This window comes from Xyrauchen texanus, chromosome 39, assembly GCF_025860055.1.
Source record: "Xyrauchen texanus isolate HMW12.3.18 chromosome 39, RBS_HiC_50CHRs, whole genome shotgun sequence".
Lineage (NCBI taxonomy): Eukaryota > Metazoa > Chordata > Actinopteri > Cypriniformes > Catostomidae > Xyrauchen > Xyrauchen texanus.
Window position 1 is genome coordinate 13570447 of NC_068314.1, and position 21503 is coordinate 13591949.

The 21503-nt window shown below is 40.3% G+C and overlaps 1 protein-coding gene across 1 annotated transcript in view; it reads right to left on the reverse strand.

The window, feature by feature from the left end:
* Positions 1–691: 691 nt before the first annotated feature.
* The window catches only part of syn2b (synapsin IIb), a 150323-nt gene continuing 129511 nt past the window's right edge, over positions 692–21503 (reverse strand). Inside the window, exons 8-13 of the mRNA XM_052111224.1 lie at positions 21132–21206; positions 20666–20768; positions 8315–8467; positions 7006–7072; positions 2705–3344; positions 692–1207 (exon numbers count right to left, since the gene is read on the reverse strand). Coding sequence (XP_051967184.1) covers positions 1078–1207; positions 2705–3344; positions 7006–7072; positions 8315–8467; positions 20666–20768; positions 21132–21206 — 1168 coding nt within the window. The 3' untranslated portion in view covers positions 692–1077. The remainder of the gene's footprint in view (positions 1208–2704; positions 3345–7005; positions 7073–8314; positions 8468–20665; positions 20769–21131; positions 21207–21503) is intronic.

Sequence of the window (21503 nt, forward strand, 5' to 3'; positions counted from 1 at the left end):
TATCTTAATTAGTTATTCTTTATTTATGTGAAAATGTATCTTGAGTTTGAATAATGCAAAGCATAGTAACAGTTTTTTATGTGAAAATCAAACAGCCAGGGCAATGGTATTTGTAATTGTGGGTTAGGGCCTTTGGTTCTAATAACATGAAGAAACAAACATACACTGCGAAAAATACCAAGATATAAGCATAACATGTTGCCACTCAAGGCTTCAGCTGAATGTACACATATTAGGCAGAATGCAAATGGAAACTGTACAGAGCACGCAGGTATATCAGTGGAATGATGTGCCACATGTTTATTGACATTTACAGAGAAAACAATTGTCACCAGGTCATGCAAAGCAATATCACTGCACATAAAGAAACACAACATAAACAATGTGATGCTGGAAATAAACATATATTCAGCTTAAACTCCTGAGATGGTTAACATACAATACACTATGTAGAGATCCTATAAACATGGCACTCATGAATATCTTGACAAGTTGATAAATGCTGGATGCAAGCTATGGCGATAAAACACCAGGCATTCCTCGAATGCCATTGCTGCATTTAAAGTCCAGTCCAAGCATTGATTACTTGAATAGGAAAGTGCTTTTATAAAGATCCCGAGGTACTTTTCAACTAATGTCTTACTGGCTAATGCTTACAACACAGCAACTAGTTACACCCCCCACACACACACACACTACAGGGGATACACAAGGGAAACTAGAAACAAATATATGTCTGTGGTTAATGAAAACACTGCCACGATACAGCTAAAACATCAAGGTGTAATAGACAATTTCAGAATACACCAGCCTCTTGTAACTGAACGCTTAAGACTCATCTCCTCCTCACATAAATCCCAGTGTGTCACGGCAGAAAAACTCACAAAATGTACACACCAACATGTTGTGAGAACAATTACTGTACATCACTCTCCACTTCGCAATTGACACTCAGAAAGTTACAGCAGAGTTGGGAGGAGGGATTAAATGCATACAGCTACATGGAATTATCCTCAGACCAGGATGCATATCTGTCAATCAAGTCCCTGGCCACTCTTTGGGCTTTGGGTTTTGTCATTAGTCAGAGAAAAGGCTTGCAAAAGACTTTCGCAAGTTTCGGATGGTCTCCGCCTTGGCTTCATCCTCGTTGCTGGAGCGGAAGGTCTCGCCAAAGGCATTGAAGGCATTGGTCAATGACTGGGATTTACTGCAAAACAGTGGACAAACCATAGGGGAAAAAATGAGGAACAACTATTTTGCAATAATTTGGGTTGTCTGCTAATTTTGATGAGTACAGCAGTAATTGTGTAAGGCTTAATCCCACTCATTGAGATCTACCTGCTGAAAGAGTTTGACTCCAACTCTAAGCAACACACCTGATCCGATCTAGTTGTTTAGTTGTAAGGCCTTCAGGTTCAATTGATAATCACTTGCAGGTGTGCTAAGGGTTCTTTAAAAATTAGTGTGATTGCTTTGTCTAAAGCCAAGTTAGATTTACCCTTCTTCCCCCACCCCCAGGTCACATTGTAGAAGGGTACCTACACACTAGACTTTACGCTGTGTCAGAGAACGCTGCAAATGCCTTGATTTCAGTGGGTATGGTGCATCATGATGGATAGGGAAAACACAAGGGTTTGTGAAAGTGATGCTCCGTCATGCAAACAAAAATTGAGGACATTTAAACACAGGCATCTGTTGGCCACAGACAAATTTAGAGAGGCTGATTCAGTTGTGACTGTGAAATCCAATTCACTGTATTCCTGCTTGAATTCAATCTGGCATGGTTCTTTCCACACCCTCAAAACAGAGATTACGCATTCCTATCTGTCAAACGCTTTGCCTGAGCTTTCCTTGATGTGTAGGCGCCCTTATTTGAGTCCGAACCATGGTATGTTTGTTTCATCAATGTAACACCAACATGAGTACTAGTGGCACCTTAACATGGAAGCAACTCAGGATAAGACATTAGTTTCACTGTGTTATTAAAGCATTTATCACTTTGGATTCGCTACCAAAACTTTGCATGCACACAACGGCACTAGCATTTGTCTGCCATGGATGCATTGCAAAAGATGTGAATAATGCAAGCTACTCTCCTAAGGCAATTCAGAGACATGCAGTCATGAAAAATTGTATTTTACTGTAATAGTTGTGACCAAGAGCATGCAAAATGCAAACTGAATATCATCAATAGTGGTTCACTTGAGTTAGGCCACATTTCTTTCTTGCGAACCATACATGATTTCACCTGAACCCCAGACAACCTTTTCAAGCAGACTATTGTGGAGTTGACTGGTGTACACCTGATTTTGCAAAACTGCTTTCACACCATTGATGTCAAATGGACTCTGATTCGCACCATAAGCTCTAGAGTGAAGGCACCATAAGAGCAGAGTTGGAGCTGAACTCTACAGAAAGGTAGGGCTGCATTTAATTTGGCATACTATCCATGCTATATACTATCATTAAAATAAGTGCATCCAAAAACACTGGAAGTAGTATGTCAAAAGTTCCCAGATTCACATTCGTGAACGTCCATGCATTGGTTTTGGTACACATAAGGATTGATTTGTGATGGTTCACATATGGGGAACCAAGATGCAATTGTATGACCAGGTTGTCTGTCTACAGTAAATATTGGAGTATTGCTTTACTTCTTAAGTGAAAAGAAGAACTGTATCATCAGAAGTGCAAACATTCTTACTTCAGGAGAGGATGGGTTGACCTCTGCTGTGGTGCAGGTTGTTCCTCTACAGGAGGTTGAGCTGGGGGGGGTTTCTCTGGGGCTGCTTGGGCCTGGGCTGGGGCAGGAACAGAGTAAGGAGCTGCTCTAGTAGGGGCAGATGATACTTCAGATGGGGCAGCCATCTGAGCTCTGGCTTCAGGTTTGGATTGCTCTTTGAACACAGGCTTAGGCTGGAGCTGAGGTTTAGCTGGTGACGGGGGCTTGATAGGAACCTTGGCTGGGGATTGCTCTTGTGCAAGGACTGGATCTACCTGGGCTTGACCAATATTCAGATCTGTGTCATCAGTTTGGACTTTAGGATGGGCCTTAATGGGAGGTGGGGTCTGGGGTTTTGGTTGGATCTGAGGCCTGGAATTTCTCCTGACTGGAGGCACAGGCTTTGGGGGAAGTGGTTTGGGAAGTTGGGGTTTTGGGGGCAGTTCTGTTGGCTTCCCTGGAGTGGGTTCGGGTACTGTTTGAGCCTGGGATTTGGGCTGCTGTGTGGTGGGTGGAAGAGTTGGGGGAGGGCCTGCTTTGGGCACTGGTTCCTGGGCAGGAACTGGCTCGGGATGAGGCTCTTGACTCTTAGGCTGTGGTTCTTGGGGTTTCACTGCCCCCCCTAGGTTTAGTACAAAAGAGATTCATCATATTAAATATTGAAATTTTCAGAAAGGGTTTAAATCAGCACCAGAAACTTGGATAATTTATCATAAAAATGTAATGCAACCCCAGATCAGGCCAAAGTAACCACAAACATTAAAGATTATTTCCCAAGATAGTCAAGTCATGTCAACAAAGCAAATTAAATCTTTTTACTCCAAACAAGCAGAATGAAAGCTTGCAGCAGGATCTTATGTGTGAATGTAAAGAGCAATAGCTGTAGGTTCACAACAGCAGATCATGCATTTGAAAGAACCAATACCCAGAGGCTTCATGCTCCATCTTATAATACATTTGTTTAGCTTACACCACTGAACTTAATTTTGATGTTTTGCCTTGTATTGTTATAGACATACAAATTGGGAAGCATGCAGGGACCAGGTAAAAAGTGAATTTTTTAGTTCTCTTGTACTGTATATGAAAGATCATGGCACAATAATTTAGTTGTGAATGGGGTGTCTCTTGTGCCATTCTTTTTTGTAAAAATGTTGAATTATGTTTCCTGATATCTATATGAAAATACACTTAATATGAGTTTGAACCTTTAAGAAATTTGCAAAGTTCCAGAATTGCATGTCTTCGTAAAGACTAGTCAATTTGAAATGAGGTTAACGAAATACTATTCAGTAACACAGAACATTTGCAGTAAGTCTTGGAAATGGGAGCTTTATTACTTTGGACATGAGGGAGAAAGTCTAGATAGGTCAAGGATCTGTATCAGACAATAATCACAGGTATAGTTAAAAACTGGATTTAAAGAGGCAGTAAAAGTCTGACCCACCCTTTAATTTCTTTCTTTTGTTTACATTAATTTTACCATTTGAAAGGCCGTTTTGTGAAAAATAAATTAAATGAATATTCCAGGTCAAAGACAAGCTTTGATTTAAAAAAAAAATCAACCCCCATTGTAAGTGAATAACACATTTTTGTTAACTAAGAATATTCCTTTAAGTGCCATTAAGATGAATTTGGATGCTACATCAGCATACAGCGATGAGATCTGGTTGTTAACAAGGGGGCATTATTTTCAATATATGTGATCAGTATATTCATAGATTTTTATTTCCTTATATTTTTCACACTTTTTCAACTTTTTGGTTACGCATGCAAATGATCTGAGGTTAACAGATCCCATGCAAAATAAGGACAATTTTTAAACTGTGAACATAAATAACTCTTATATATATTATAGACACCATCTTGCATTTTGTCAATAAAACATTTAAAAACATCAATATACAGTACAGGCACTACACTGATAACGCCTCAAACTTCCCTCCTATACATTTCAGTCATATCTAGAGCAAGTGGATAAATAGCTAAAATAATAATAATAATAAAAACAATTCTCGTCAATCAAATATTGCATTACAGTATGTAATGTCAAGGCCAATTTGTATTGCAATTTAGTTGAATGTCTTTGCATAAAAAGAGTAAAATGGCTAAAATCTGATCCTTTGAAAATAGTTCTCAGCAATCATACTATAAAATTGCATTGCATTATTGAAGCACAGGTCATGGCTGTGAGAAAAACCTTAAATCAGCTTTTAACAGTCACATTAGAGATTATTGTAGGGATGAGAGACTCACAATAAAAAAGTTCTTGCTTATCTTAGCATAACTTATTTAGTGTGCCGTTTGGGTCAATTTCTCGAAAATATGTCCAGGTCACACTTTACCCCAAATGTTATTATTATTATTATTATTATAATAATAATAATAATAATAATAATAATAATAAAACAAGAATCTATTAAAACCATTGAGATTTTCTTTTTGCATTGTAACATTGTAAATGTATTTATTTTTTTAAATTAAGGCACCTCATCCAATTAAAATGTTTTTAATTGTCATGAAAAAGTGTCAAAATGCTAGTATCTTAGTGGCCCTCAATTTCATAAAATAAAATAACAGTTCTTATTTCTGTTTGTGTGAACCAGACATTCTTGACAGGTTTTGTGAGATTCACCCATTCTAATTATTTCTCCATAAGATGTTTCATATTACTCAGATCAAAATAGCCAACAATATTTGTGACAGTCAAGAGGTCATTGGAGGATAGGGGATAAAGAAAATCTTCTTTGTATCCTTTGGGAAAATCCTAAAGAAAGCTTCAAACAATAGCAGCAGTACAAACTTCCAAGACATCTTCATTCAATCTGCCTTTAAGTCTTTAGAAATCATGCTGGAAATACTAGAAACACACATCTATTTTGAAAAGATGCTGGATACACACTGTGTATTCAGAATGTAAAAACATGAACTTATCACGGCAAGCTTGCCTCCACATCACTCATGCAAATAACACAAACACCACATAAAGAAAAAAACACCACGACAAACAACATCATCATCACACATAGTACAACACATACACACACACACACACACACACACACACACATGTTGTGTTTCCATGTTTTATGGGGACTTTCCATAGACATAATGGTTTTTATACTGTACAAACTTTATATTCTATCCCCTAAACCTAACCCTACCCCTAAACCTAACCCTCACAGAAAAATTTCTGCATTTTTACATTTTCAAAAAACATAATTTAGTATGATTTATAAGCTGTTTTCCTCATGGGGACCGACAAAATGTCCCCACAAGGTCAACAATTTCGGGTTTTACTATCCTTATGGGGACATTTGGTCCCCACAAAGTGATAAATACACGCTCACACATACACACACACACACACACACACACACACACACACACACACACACACACACACACACCTGTCAAGTTATAGCACACACATTCAAAAGCAAGGAAATATCAATCTACTAGACAATAACTATGCAGATTAAAATTAAAGGTGTTAGTTAATCCCAAAGATAAAATTATGTCATCATTTACTCACCCTTATATTGCTCCAAACCCATATGATTTAGGCAGTCCTAGTCACCATTTTATTTTTATTGCATTTATTATATTGCATCATTGCATTTTTTAATTAATTTAATTTACATATTTGTTTAAACATTCATACAATTTAAAGTAGCAGTATAAAAGGCCTATAGTCCTCTCAAAATGTAATTCATACAATGAAAGTGAATGATGTCTGAGGCTAATATTCTGCCTATAGTAATATCTCATTTTGTGTTCCATGGAAGAAAGAAAGAGCTTGGAACAATAATAGGGTGAGTAAATTATGTCCAATTTTTTATTTTTGGTTAAACTAAGCAACCCTTTAGTTTGAAGTAGTACATAAAGATCAACAATCTTTTATAGTACATATTAACCACACAGATCACCATAGCACTGGACTTTGCATAGGCACAAGTAGGATTGTTCTTTAGCTGGTAGCGACGGCCTTGAAAACCACATGACTAACAATAAAACAAAGCCATCAAAAGCCAACAATGACAGAAAAGGGGACAATACAAGTACACACTGCATAGGGGTAATGACACAATCGAGACAGATTCTGAAGACCACAAGCTCTAAACTGCTGCATCTTTCTCTATGTTAACCAGCACCAGTGAACTGAGCTTTCTCATTATTGTGGGTTGAACTGATTATCTTGATTTGTGGCTGCTGAAATCATTTTTCCTGGACTTGTTTTGGTCCGACTGCTACTCCATTACAGTCGAGAATGTACTGTAAACAACCTTGTGGTGAGGACCGCTGGCCAGTTGTCTTATTGAGATCTGGGAGACATTCCTTCAAGGCAGTGCTCTGTAGATATACATAAAAACATGCAAGTATTTATCAGTTTAAAAGGATATTTAAGTCTCAGTTTGGTGTTCTGTTGACTCCACACTGGGGGGCGCTTAGTACACACAAAATCTTAATTTAAGTGTGCAAGTTGGAAAATCATAGTGAGAAATTCACTTTACTATTTTCCTGAAAGTGATTGCATCAAGAAATTGACCATGAGAAAATGTAAGTCCCAAAAATGTAATTATTACTAAAGATATTCAAGAACTCCTTTAAACAGTCATAAGACTTTTATGTATGACAAAATATTGCAATATAGAGAATGTATACATATACACAGTACTGCGCAAAAGTCGTATGCACATAAGATGATTTACAAAAGCATTTGTCTTAAGATGGGTATTTATATATTCAGCTTTAGTGTCAATAGGAAATATAAATGTTAGACTCCCAAACATTACTTTTGCAAATAGAAAAGATCAGAATAGAAGAACAGGGAGTCCTGCAACAGATGGCATGGCCCCCAAAAGCCCCCCACTGAACATCGTGTCAGTCTGAGATTACATAAAGAGACAGAAGCAATCGAGACAGACTAAATAAATAAAATAACTGTGGTGAATTGTCCAAGAAGCTTGGAACATCCTATCTGCCAACAACCAAGAAAAACTGTGTCCAGGTGTACCTAGTAGAATTGGTGCTGTTTTAAAGGCAAAGGTGGTCATGCCAAATATTGATTTAACTTTTTCATGTTTACTGGACTTTGTATGATATTACTTAATAAATGAAAACAATTTATGTCATTATTTTTGAAGACATCCTCACTATGCAACAATTCTCACAAGTGCCTAAAACTTTTGCACAGTACTGTACAATATACAATTTCAGTTCTTCAAAGTATTTTGAAATATTTACAGTATTTTTAGGATATTGGAATAAAGTTGGATTTTGGAGGTATCTCTTGCATGACCTCAAAAACCATATGCTTAAATGCAAAAAAACCTTTGTTCAATTATTGAGATACTAACTTTAAAATCCTAAGATACAAGTTATTTAACATGTTTTATCACTACATAATTCCCATACTTCCATTTCTGTGATTTTACAGTTTGGAAAATTGCAATAATAAAGGAGTAGTGTCCAAACTGTTGACTAAGTGTGATAGTTGCATTATATTTGAGAGATATCGTGCTTAAGTATGTATGTACATCCAGAACTTTATAACATGGATGGTCCCATAACATCTTAGTTTGATGAGTGTACCTGTGCAAGTTGTACAGTGGTTGGAGGTCTTTGGGGGGAACGAGCTGTGGTGCGGCTTCCTTCTTGGTTCATTTTGGCCAGGACAATCGCAGCTATCAGCTGCTGGTCCTCCACCTGATGTTCCCCTATGAGCTGCATTGAAGAACCCACCACCTGCAACCAAACACATATCATTAATATCATGCACAGGACAGGAGCGCAACATGGATATTTCAAGAGGTCAGCATTCCATTACCAAACTCTGCTTTAGAACAAAGGGGAGTCCCATACGTTTTATACCAGTAAAGGCACAAACACCTTGTTCTTTCCAGAGAGAATGATTGAATATATTAAATAAGCTTTTAACTAATATAAAATGTATTTATCATGAAAATTATCTGGGTTTAAACAGATCAAATATGATATAAAAGGGTATCATATGGACCCTTTCTACAGCATGGCAGGGAGACAAGTAAATAATCTCTTTACATTTGTTCAATTGGTACACAAAATGCAGTGTTGACTGTGAAAAGCTCAACCCCGTCACCAAATTTAATGTAATAAAATAAAATCAGCATTTTTCTTTAATTTATGGGAAATAAAAGTTTATAAATAGCTATACCCCAACAATTGGTCCTAAACCAGATAGCCCAAGCGACAGCTTAATTTAGGCTAAAATCTGCAGCTTATATAATATTACATTTGACCTTTCCAAAGTTATCTATCAATATCTTTTAAAGGTTAATCACCACCTTTGATTGACCATATGTTGAAAAAAAAAAAAAAAATGAAAGAAAAATGTAAAAAAGAAAGTGCCAAATACAGGTGTGTGCATTTAGATGTTAAGGTAGTAAATCTAATTTCATACAGCAATTATTTAAACTTTAGATTAACTTGAATGAGCATTTTGCTATATCAAAATAATTTCAAATATATTATAACCTTGTGTTTCTGTAAATCCTTTATATTGAAATTATTCAATGACTGCCTCTTCTATTGATGTGTGTTCTTTTATATCTCCTTATGAGTTTTGGAGAAGGCAGAGAACAGGGCTACAGAGTGAATGGTGTCTAACTGTCACAATTCTGCCTGCTCTTTCCCCTCCTCACCACAGGAGGTCCTTATCTCCTGAATTTTGAAGACCACGGATTCATCCTTTTCACCTGTGTTTCAGTACTACACACTCATTGCAAAGTATTGTTGGCATGTACGCCAATTCTGTGTGGTTTACTGTTTACTCTATATCTGTACATCTGGTTTTGGATTTTGGTCTGTTCACTTGATTCTTCTTTTCAGTGTTTTCCTGATTGGACTGCTTTCCTGGCTTGTGACCTGTATACTGTTTTGGATTTATGGATTTGTCTGACTCTTCTGAATTTGTTAATAAACCTCTGCACACAGATCAGCCCTCAGCATCAGCGTTGTTTCAGAATACTTCGCCCCACCGGGATTCAGCTGATTTGCATGACACATTAATTTTTAAAACGGTACTTTTAAAACAACACCATCAGCAATTGCAGAGTTTACAGAAGACTAATGAGTAGATTCAGCATTCAGCATTGCAACCACTCCCACAATAATGGTGTCCTCTTCTCCTAAAATGGCGCTGCCAGATAAATTTGATGGCTCACCTGCACAGTGTAAGGAATGTGAGTCAATGCAATTTGTTTATCCCTCAATGTGAATACTATCCAGATGATAATTCTAAGGTGTCATTGATTATCTTACACGCTTTGGAGTGGGCCAACGCTGCCTGGGGAAATTATTTGGAGATTAAAAAAATTCTTACAGCCAGTTACAAATCCTCTTTTGTTAAATTTGAGTATCCAGCTGGCAGAAAAGATGTGGGTGTCCAACTATTTTATCTTAAGGAAGGTAATCAATCTGCTGCTGACTTCTCTCTTGCCTTTCGAACACTGGCTGCAAATCACAGTGGGATGAAGATGCACTCAAGACTATATATCGGGAGAGTTTAAGTCCTTCTCTACATGCTAAATTGGTGAGTAAAGATTATAACTTGGGGCTGAACCAGTATATTGCCTTATCCATTTGCATTGATAATTTGATTCATAGTACTCGTCACCATCCTGTTCACTACTCTTCAAGCCCAGTAGACCATTCCTCCACTTCTTATGCTCCAGAACCCATACTGCGGGGGTAAGATGTGTCTCTCCATCGAGGAAGGAGATCACAGTACACAGAGGGCTTGTGTATGCATTGTGGACAACCTGATCATAGAAGAGCTTCCTGCCCTAAATGCCCACCACATTCCTCGGACACCAGCTCACGGTGAGTGCATCCCAGATCAATTTAATAAAAAAAAACATTTATCTGTATCTGTCACTCTTACATGACCATTGTGTAGTTTTTGTCACAGCATTGATTCAGGAGCTGCTGCCAGTTTTATTGACATTTATTTAGTTGAGAAGCTAAAACTAGAGATGTTGCCCTGTCTACCTCCCATCCACATTACCGCTATTAACAATCAACCCATTGATCAAAGCTATGGAGGAGTATATAAATGAGGCAATGAATATGGGGTTCATTAGAATGTCCACCTCTCCTGTTGCAGCGGGATTTTTCTTTGTATAAAAAAAAGATGGACGCCTGAGGCCTTGCATAGACTACAGGGGTGTAAACAACATCACTATAAAACATAGATGCCCCTTACCATTAATCCCTACTGCTTTGGAACAACTCAGAGAAGCAAATATTTTCAGTAGACTTGCACAGTGCTTATAATTTAATCAGGATCGATGAAGGTGATGAATGGAAGACTGCATTCATCGCTAGCTCAGGCCACTATGAGTACCCCTGTGGTGCCGTATGGATTACCTAATGTGCCCCTGTGTTCCAGTTCTATATTAATGAAGTACTTCATGATATGATTAACCAGATTGTTGTTGTCTACATTGATGACATTCTCGTTTACTCAGCCACTGAATTTGAACATGTCAACCATGTCCGTCAATTACTACACAGATTGATCCAGAACCAGTTTTAAGTAAAAGTGGAGAAGTGTGAATTCCATGTCTCTTCCATCTCCTTCCTCAGATATGTGCTAAGACCTCAAGGAGTAGAGATGGATAACTCCAAGTTTGATTCCTATAAGGGAAATACCCACTGCTATTCCGCATATTCTGTATACATGGTCTTCCTGAAGATATAATGTCTGACAGAGGTCCTCAATTCACCTCCAGAGTATGGTGTGCTTTCTGTCATCAGCTCCATAATACTGTAAGCTTGACTTCAGGATAGCATTCTCAATCCTCAACAGTTAACTAGGAAATACTGTAGTCAAAATCAACAGCAAAATTGGGTGTGTCAGAAAAGAGAGATATACAGAATATGCTGTATTAAGGGGGCCTCCAGGAACAGGGTTTAGAACCACTGCTCTACTGGCTTAACCCCGTTTGAGTGCATCCTTGTTATAGAACCCCTTTGTTTCCATGTGAGCTATCAAATGTTCCTGCTGTGGATGGTTGGCTGCATCTGAGTGAACAAACCTGGAATGCCGCACATGCAAGGATCCAGACAGCAATCTGTCATCAGAGACTTAACGGCAACTGCAGATGGCATTCAGCACCCACCTACCATCTTGGGCAATCAGTCTGGTTTCCAGCGAGGACCAACACCCGAGGCTTCTGAGCCACAAGTTGAGCCCCAGGTATTTAGGCCCTTTCAAGATTCTTTGTAAAAAAAAACCTAGTCACATAGCGCCTACCATTACTGATTCAAGCAGAAACAACATGAACAAATCTACCATTTATCTGCATCCCCCAATCAATCTCACCAAAACTAAATCTATGCATCCCTTTAAATCTATACATGCATTAAACAGCCTACTATTTTAAGGAAAATGTGAAAAACAAAAACAATTATGAAGCATGAAACGATTCATTAAACAGCAAAAATGTAAAATCTATACAGTAAAAAGTGGTAACCAGCAATTGTTACCTGAATACTTGATCTACAGTAACCCTAAAAATGACATTTGTTGGTGAAATCTAATGTATTCAGGTTGATGCAGTGATAGTGACATGAATAAAATGTTACCACGTGAAGCACATTTTTAGGTGACCTGACTGGGGACAAGGACAGGCCGAAGGGGAGGACTTTGTACTGATATGCCTGACCCTCGAAGACAAACCGGAGAAAGGGTCTGTGTTGAGGAAGAATCGAGACATGGAAGTATGCGCCTTCAGGTTTCTGCGTGAGCATCTTGAACAGGAGTCTGTGGAGAGCCCAGTTCAGAACTCGCAGGTCGAGGATTGGCTGCAACCCGCTGCCTTTTTTGGGTACGATGAAGTAGGGGCTGTAAAACCCCTTCTTCACCTCGGCTGGAGGGACAGGCTCTATCGCGTCCTTCCATAGAAAGGAGGCGATCTCCACACGCAAGGCAGTGGCATTCTCGCCTCTCACTGCAGAGGAGCGGACGGCGTTAAACCTGGGCTGGCACCTGGCGAACTGAATCGCATAGCCAAGTCGGACGGTCCTGATCAACCAGCACGACAGGTTGGGGAGCGTGAGCCACGCCCCAAGCTCCATGCGAGAGGGACCAAGGGAACTACAGCATCATACGTACCAGCTGGCGGGACCTCGCGACGGGGCGGAGCCGGGGTGCTGAGTCTAGAAACATCGAAGCACTTACCTGGCTCCTTGTGACCACTCCCGGAGCAGCCTGGGACGGGGAGGAAGATTTTCGTCCTCGTGGCCCATGGAGACCGTCGGCTCGGGGACAGGCTTGTGCCACGGCTGGGCGCCGGTCCGGTAGCTGGCGGGAGGTCCGGTTCCAGGGCGCCATACCTGCCAAAGAGAACTGGTGGCCGGCAGTTGTGATAACGACGGCAGGGGAAATAGAGCCCAGGGGCTGAGGAAACTGCTCTTTTCTTTCAAATGTGGGTACCGCATCCTGTTGGGTGTGTGGCGAAACAAAATTTGCAAAGAAACAAGGATTCTTACCAGCTCCCATAGTGCAGTTTCAGGGCTGCTCGTCTCAGGGGCACTTTGAAGCCTTCTTGGGGTTCTTGGAGGTCGGGCGTGAAACAGGTTGCGTCGCGGTCCTGTGGGTAGCTCCGTGCCGGGGCCGGCCCCGAGGGGCGGGCCGGTATCGGCACCGCAGGGGGATGCCCTGGGCGACGAGCAGATGGAGTGGGGGATCTGTGGCTCTGCCTGGGCAGGATGTGTTGTATGGTCTCTGTCTGCTTCCTCACCATTGAGAACTGCCGGGCGAAGTCTCCAACGGTGTCGCCAAACAGCCAAATTGGGAGAAGGGGGCGTCAAGGAAATGCACCCTGTCAGCCTCTCGCGACTCGACCAGGTTGAGCCAGAGGTAGCGTTCCTGGACCACCAGGGTGGACATCGCCTGCCCAAGAGCCCGCGTCGTGACCTTCGTTGCCCTGAGGGCGAAGTCGGTCACCGAACACAGCTCCTGCATTACTCCCGGGTCAGGACTACCCTCATGTAGTTCTCGGAGTACCTTAGCTTGGTGCACCTGCATGCAAGGCAGAGGCGGCATGCCCAGTGGCGCTGTAGGCCTTAGCTGTCAGGGATGACGTCAGCCTAAAAGCCTTGGACGGGAGCCTCGGACGGTTCCACCCGGTGGCAGCGCTTTGCGAGCATAAGTGCACCGCAACCGCTTGGTCCACCTGGGGAATCGCCGAGTAGCCCCTCGACATCGAGGGTAGTGAGAGCAGAGGAGCTCACGGGCCGTGTGCGGGCAGTAAAATGTGCCTGCCACGAGCACGTAAGCTCATCATGCACCTCCGGAAAGAAAGGAATGGGGGCGGAGTGTGACCATGAGCGGCGCTCTTGCCCCAGGAACCAATCGTTGAGCTGTGAGGTTTCTGTGGGGAGGCGGAGGATTCCACTCCAGCCCAACACTCGCGGCTTCCCAGGCAAGCATGGTCTGCGACTGAGCTGCCGCACCCAAGGGTGGGAGTCCAGCCGAGTCCACAGCGTCAGACATGATGGACCCACTCTCTGATGCCACGATCGACAGCTCATCATCATCGGGAGCACCGAACGAGATCACGGGTCCGCCATAGGACGAACCGGCAACCTCGCTCCGGCGCTCGGTTGGAGCATACGAGCGTGACGGGGAATGGGAGGTCTGTGGGGGAATACCCGGCGTAGAGGCTCCTATTGAAGTCCCCATATCGCCACCTGTGCTAGCCGACCCGCCTCATACCCGTAGGTAGAAGGACCGAGTCGGAGAGCCGCTGGGGTGGCTCGCCCTCTTACGAAGATGAGCCGTGATCACAATGTAGCCATGGTCATATCCTTGCAGTGAGGACATGAACCATCCACGAACACTGGCACCCAGACACGAGAGGCAGCGATCGTGGCCATCGGAAGGGGAGAGGTATCGACCACAACCAGGAAATGCACACAAACAGAAAGATATCTTGAAAAAGACGCTTTCCGTTTGCGACACGCTTTTAGAGAAATTAAACTCTTTTATTTGCTTTATACTCTCACCTAAAGGATTATTAGGAACACCTGTTCAATTTCTCATTAATGCAATTATCTAATCGACCAATCACATGGCAGTTGCTTCAATGCATTTAGGGGTGTGGTCCTGGTCAAGACAATCTCCTGAACTCCAAACTGAATTTCAGAATGGGAAAGAAAGGTGATTTAAGCAATTTTGAGCGTGGCATGGTTGTTGGTGCCAGACGGGCCGGTCTGACTATTTCACAATCTGCTCAGTTACTGGGATTTTCACACACAACCATTTCTAGGGTTTACAAAGAATGGTGTGAAAAGGGAAAAACATCCAGTATGCGGCAGTCCTGTGGGCGAAAATGCCTTGTTGATGCTAGAGGTCAGAGGAGAATGGACCGACTGATTCAAGCTGATAGAAGAGCAACTTTGCCTGAAATAACCACTCGTTACAACCGAGGTATGCAGCAAAGCATTTGTGAAGCCACAACACGCACAACCTTGAGGCGGATGGGCTACAACAGCAGAAGACCCCACCGGGTACCACTCATCTCCACTAGAAATAGGAAAAAGAGGCTACAATTTGCAAGAGCTCACCAAAATTGGACAGTTGAAGACTGGAAAAATGTTGCCTGGTCTGATGAGTCTCGATTTCTGTTGAGACATTCAGATGGTAGAGTCAGAATTTGGCGTAAACAGAATGAGAACATGGATCCATCATGCCTTGTTACCACTGTGCAGGCTGGTGGTGGTGGTGTAATGGTGTGGGGGATGTTTTCTTGGCACACTTTAGGCCCCTTAGTGCCAATTGGGCATCGTTTAAATGCCACGGCCTACCTGAGCATTGTTTCTGACCATGTCCATCCCTTTATGGCCACCATGTACCCATCCTCTGATGGCTACTTCCAGCAGGATAATGCACCATGTCACAAAGCTCGAATCATTTCAAATTGGTTTCTTGAACATGACAATGAGTTCACTGTACTAAAATGGCCCCCACAGTCACCAGATCTCAACCCAATAGAGCATCTTTGGAATGTGGTGGAACGGAGCTTCGTGCCCTGGATGTGCATCCCACAAATCTCCATCAACTGCAAGATGCTATCCTATCAATATGGGCCAACATTTCTAAAGAATGCTTTCAGCACCTTGTTGAATCAATGCCACATAGAATTAAGGCAGTTCTGAAGGCGAAAGGGGGTCAAACACAGTATTAGTATGGTGTTCCTAATAATCCTTTAGGTGAGTGTATATATATATATAGATATACGTAGTATAAGTGTTTCTGCTGCTGAGGCGCCCAGGGGTGTTTGCTCAGCACAACCGTGGTGTGCGAAGGGGAGGACTGCTGGAAAGCACCGTAGATCCAAAAGTGTAGAGAGATGAATGGAGGAGGCAGAGGAATTCAGCTCTGTGAACTTGCTTGCTTGGCTCCGAAGAAGATATCTGATGTGTGTTTGCAGCGTCACTCCTTTTATACCATATGTCCGGGGCAGTGGCATGCAAATTCCACACGCCAATTTCCATTGGCCTTTTCTCAAGATCAGAGATGTCTGGGCTCGGCAGGAGCGACCCCTAGTGTCAACTCATCGACACAACGTCGAGTGAGTGACAGATAGGGAACAAGAGAATAACCCAATGAAAACAAAATACACATGACAGTATTCTTTAATCTGTAGCGGAATACATTTCAAAAGTAACCCTCCCAACCCTGGTAATGCACAAGATCAAAAAATTTTGGACAACAAAATTGTAATTTATAAATTGTATAAAATGACAACCTGCCCCAAAAAAACTTGCTCCAACCTGACATACTAAAAAATACAAATGTACTAATGAACTAGGTATTTGAAACCAACATACAAAACCTCTGCTAGACAAAACACACATTTGTGTAATTGGACTTCTGACAGAAAACCTTATAGTTGAGATAGTGTAGCCTGCATTGGTAATGTAAAACTGGTAATATAAACTGCAACTAGAAACAATTAATGCAACGTCTCTGTTACGAATGTCACCTTGGTTCCCTAATAGGAACCACGTTTGGTCTGGTTCCACCAGATTATTGGGATGCTAATAGTTGTCAGTGCTGTTTTCACCTGGTGGAATTAGTCACTCAGTAATTTACAGCAATCCCTTACATGTCTAAACTTCTAAAAGATACAGCATACTAGTTCTGTAGTGGTGTGTACTGCACAGCTCCAGTGTCAACCAAGATGAACTAATTCACTGTGCGCTAACATAGAAAACAGTTTCCATAGCAACACAGCCATGCCATCTTTAGCCTCTCATGATGAAGTCAAACATTTTCACAACAATGCATTACAGAGGGAAAACAATATGGTTGACCATGAAAGTCCATCAACTGCCGAAAGAGATCATTATGCTGAATTGTATGGTGGATAGGTTATCACATAAACAATAAGCACTTATATGATTTCACCATTTTGTCATTGAGGCATACCCACTGGTGTAGGACAACCACGGCCACAAAGCTCCATGATGAAAATTAAACTTTATATGTCATCTTTTTTTGCCACAGCAGTTGAGTTCCTGCGGCTCTTCCTGGGTGTGCTGTAATCTTTCACAACATAACATAAATTTACTGAAAGCACTGGAAATGAGGCATGTTTGTGAGAACTGCCATTCTATTGTGAGTTCTGGAAATGTATTTTGAGGTCTCATGTTTGAATGTTTTGATTGTCTTGTATCTTATGTTTGGTCTTGTGAGCAAATAAAGTTGAGGGTTGAGTGGATTAGTGTTGTTTAAAGGGATTTTCCAGACTCAATACAAGTTATGTTCAAAATACAGTATTTGTGGCATAATGTTGTTTACCACAGAAATACATTTCGACTTGTCTCTCCTTTTCTTAAAAAAAGCAAAACATCTGGGTTACAGTGAGGCACTTACAATGTAAGTAAATGGGGCCAATCCGTAAATGTTAAAAAACTCATCATTACAAACAATACTGGTAACACTATATTTTTCAGTACTGTTTTTTTTACTATATATTTACATACTATGGTCACCGTGAAAAATGTGTCAAAGTGAGGATTTCTTAAAAAATTATGTTTCCTATTGACACACTAAAGTAGCAGATATAAATAACCATCTTAAGACAAATGTTTTTGTGAAATATCTTATGTGCCTAAGACTTTTGCACTATATGTAATTACAACAACAACTACAAAAATTACTAGGTACTAACCTTTACCAATATTGAGTCTAAACTCAATATTGAGTTTTAATTTGGGTGGGTGTTGTCAAAATCTGTTGTCATTATCTGGTGTGGCCACCAGCTGCATTAAGTACTGCAATGCATCTGCTCCTCATGGACTTCACCAGATTTGCCAGTTCTTACTGTGAGCTGTTACCCCACTCTTCCATCAAGGCACTTGCAAGTTCTGGGGCGAATGGCCCTAGCCCTCACCCTCCGATCCAACAGGTCCCAGACGTACTCAATGGGATTGAGAACTGCCTTATGACAGGCCTACAAGCCCTCAGTCCAGCCTCTCTCAGACTATTGTGGACAGTCTGAGCACTGATGGAGGGATTCTGCATTTCTGGTGTAACTCGGGCAGTTGTTGTTACCATCTTGTACCTGTCCCGCAGGTGTGATATTCGGATATACTGATCCTGTGCAGGTGTTGTTACACATGGTCTGCCACTGCAAGGATGATCAGATGTCCTTCCTGTATCCCTGTAGTGCTGTCTTAGGCGTCTCACAGTACGGACATTGCAATTTATTGCCCTGGCCACATCTGCAGTCCTCATGCCTCCATGCAGCATGCTTAAGGCAAGTTCACGCAGATGAGCAGGGACCCTGGGCATCTTTCTTTTGGTGTTTTTCAGAGTTTTTCAGAGTTGAAAGGTCTCTTAAGTGTCTTAAGTTTGTATAACTGTGACTTTAATTGCCTACTGTCTGTAAGCTGTTAGTGTCTTAACGACCGTTCCATAGGTGCATGTTCATTAATTGTTTATGGTTCATTGAACAAGCATGGAAAACATTGTTTAAACCCTTTACAATAAAGATCTGTAAAGTTATTTGGATTTTTACAAAATTATTTTTAAATTACAGTCCTGAAAAAGGGATGTTTCTTTTTATGCTGAGTTTAGTAACCTAATATTACTCTGTACTTTTTTGAGGTAAGTATATTTTAAGTATACTGAATATAAAATTAAGTGCAACCACAATGTCTGTATTAAGATGATTTTAGTGTGATAAAACTGGTTACTATTTACCTTATCTGTGTAAAGTTATATCCAATTTTACAACTTTGTTACCATGACAATTTAATGCCGTAAACCCTAAAACTACTGTAAAAACAACAATAAAAACAACTTTACATCTGTTTTAAAGTGCTTTTATAAAATTACACACACACACACACACAAAAAATATTCCTTGAATCCATTATATTTAAAGATGCACTACGTAACTTTGTGCTCTCTAGCGACATCTTTGGTTGAAACTTGCAAGCAATTTGCTTTGTACTGTATGTGGTTTTGGAAACTCTTATAAAACGTGCTCCCATTTGTTTGTGTATAATACACATTCACTGTGGTGAATGGCTTCTCATCTCCTTAAACAGGCTGAATATGGCTTCTAATTTTTGCCACATATCTGTCATGTCTCATTTGAGACTCACACATCATCTAGCATTCAGTAATATTGAGTTTGGATAGCTGATTATATTTAGCAATGTACAGAATTGATGCAAAAGTTTCAGTCATTTTTTGTTATCTGTAATATTGTGTAAACCAAGTGATGTACTTGACAGTAATTAACATTTAAAAACTGTAATCCAAAAGTGAAGAAGTGCTGACTTTGGTTTTTTGGTGCCTCCATTGTTGCTTGCAAAGCTACTACTAGAACAGTGATTACTTAACAGAAATTAACTAAACTCTTTTGCAACTCTAAACTGTTTTGCAACAATTAGGCAAAATATCAAATTAGAGCTAAAATAATTGCGGAAATATTTCAAACAAATGTGTTAAGATAAATTGCAAATAGCTGCACAATGGTTTTACATTTCCAATGATTTCAATCACATACATCACTGTTTCAATTATTGTATATTTGTTACGAAGTCCTGCCTATTTAAGAGATGGACCAATCATCATATAGAGAAAAGTGGCTTCCAAGTGGGACAAAAGTAAATTGATTGTAAGCCCAATGTCCAATAGTAAATCAGATGCAGATACACTGCAAATAGCGCTCATGAATCTCCCATAAATTCGCAGAGATGCATGGTGTCTGGACAGTAACCAAAATAACACATTTAGAGCCTCTTGACCAATCGACAACAATCTTTGCGACATTGATTTAAAAAGTACTGGTATCTGCCATAGACTCCCATTGAGGCAAAGCTTCAATAGTGCTCTAGGCTTTCTTCTGTGGATACAATCATGTAGAAAAAAAATATTGCTTTACTTGAACAAATAGTGTGATAGTGATGTTGTACACTTTTATTTGCTAAAATATTGAAATGCACAAAAAGATATAAGTTAAAGTATATAGATTATTAGTACATGTATTAAACTTGTCATTGACACATTTCTTATGGAACCAGTTCAGAGATCAGTTCATTTACCAACCCAGTTGACCTGGGATGCATTCCCCAAAAGCATTGCAAGCTTAATTTGAAAGTAGATACCATTGGCACCAATGGTTTCTACGATCTACTTAGCTTACAATGCTTTTGAGAAATGCAGCCCTGATCTTTAGCCACAACCACACAAAACAGACAGTGTGACGACCATTAATGTGGAAACGTACTGTATTGTGGAAACTATTGCAATTTGTTTGCAAGAACATCACTAACCAGTAATAATACTTGAAAATGATGAGAATTACACAACAAATTGACTTGTTTTTCTTTTATAACTCATATTTGCTATAAATATCTGATATCTGCTATACTCACCTCAGTGATGTAATCCTTTCCATCCTTTCCATGTATGGCTTTAATGGCACAGATGTCCAGACCTCCAAACACATCTGCACAAGTGTCCACCCACAGCTTGTATCTGCAGGACAGACGAGCACATACCATTTGGCCTTACATCAAAGTAAGTAAAGTAAAGCCCACATGCTAAGATTCAACACCCACCAGTGGTTTCAGATCCCCAGTTCTGATATACTCAGAGAGCAACTTACCAGTAGTTCAGTTATAAAATGAATTGGCAGAGAAACACAGTATTCAACATTTTGATCATGAACAGTATTATTTGTGACTCACAGAACTGGCAAGAATGTTAATTTTGTTTCCTTAATCTCTACAATCATGCAGAAGAATTTAAAGAGCATTTGAGGCGCATAAGGTGCTTGTACTATACATTTGCATAATTGTCTCTCTCACTATGTTTATATATACTATCTATCTTACTCACTTGTCAGTCATGGCTACTTGTTCCAGCATAGCAGAACCAGTGTTTGATTTCCAGTTGCCAGAGATGGAAGTTCTCCTGTGAATTCAAGTCATTTATCACATCATACATCTTAAACATGTGGAGTTTTTTATGTATTATTATATACAGAAAAATGTTTGGATGCAATGGAAATGCCAAAAATACAGCAAATAGTGCTTTGTAGTTACTTGTTTCTAAATGTAATGTAATGATTCAAATGTATTTTAATGATTCATACATCCAATCAAATCAACAAATACATCCAGATCAAACAATCAAAACTGCAAACTCTTGCAAAAAAAAAAAAAAAAAAACAGGTCCAGGTCCTCCCAATATAAGTTGGTCAAGCAATTT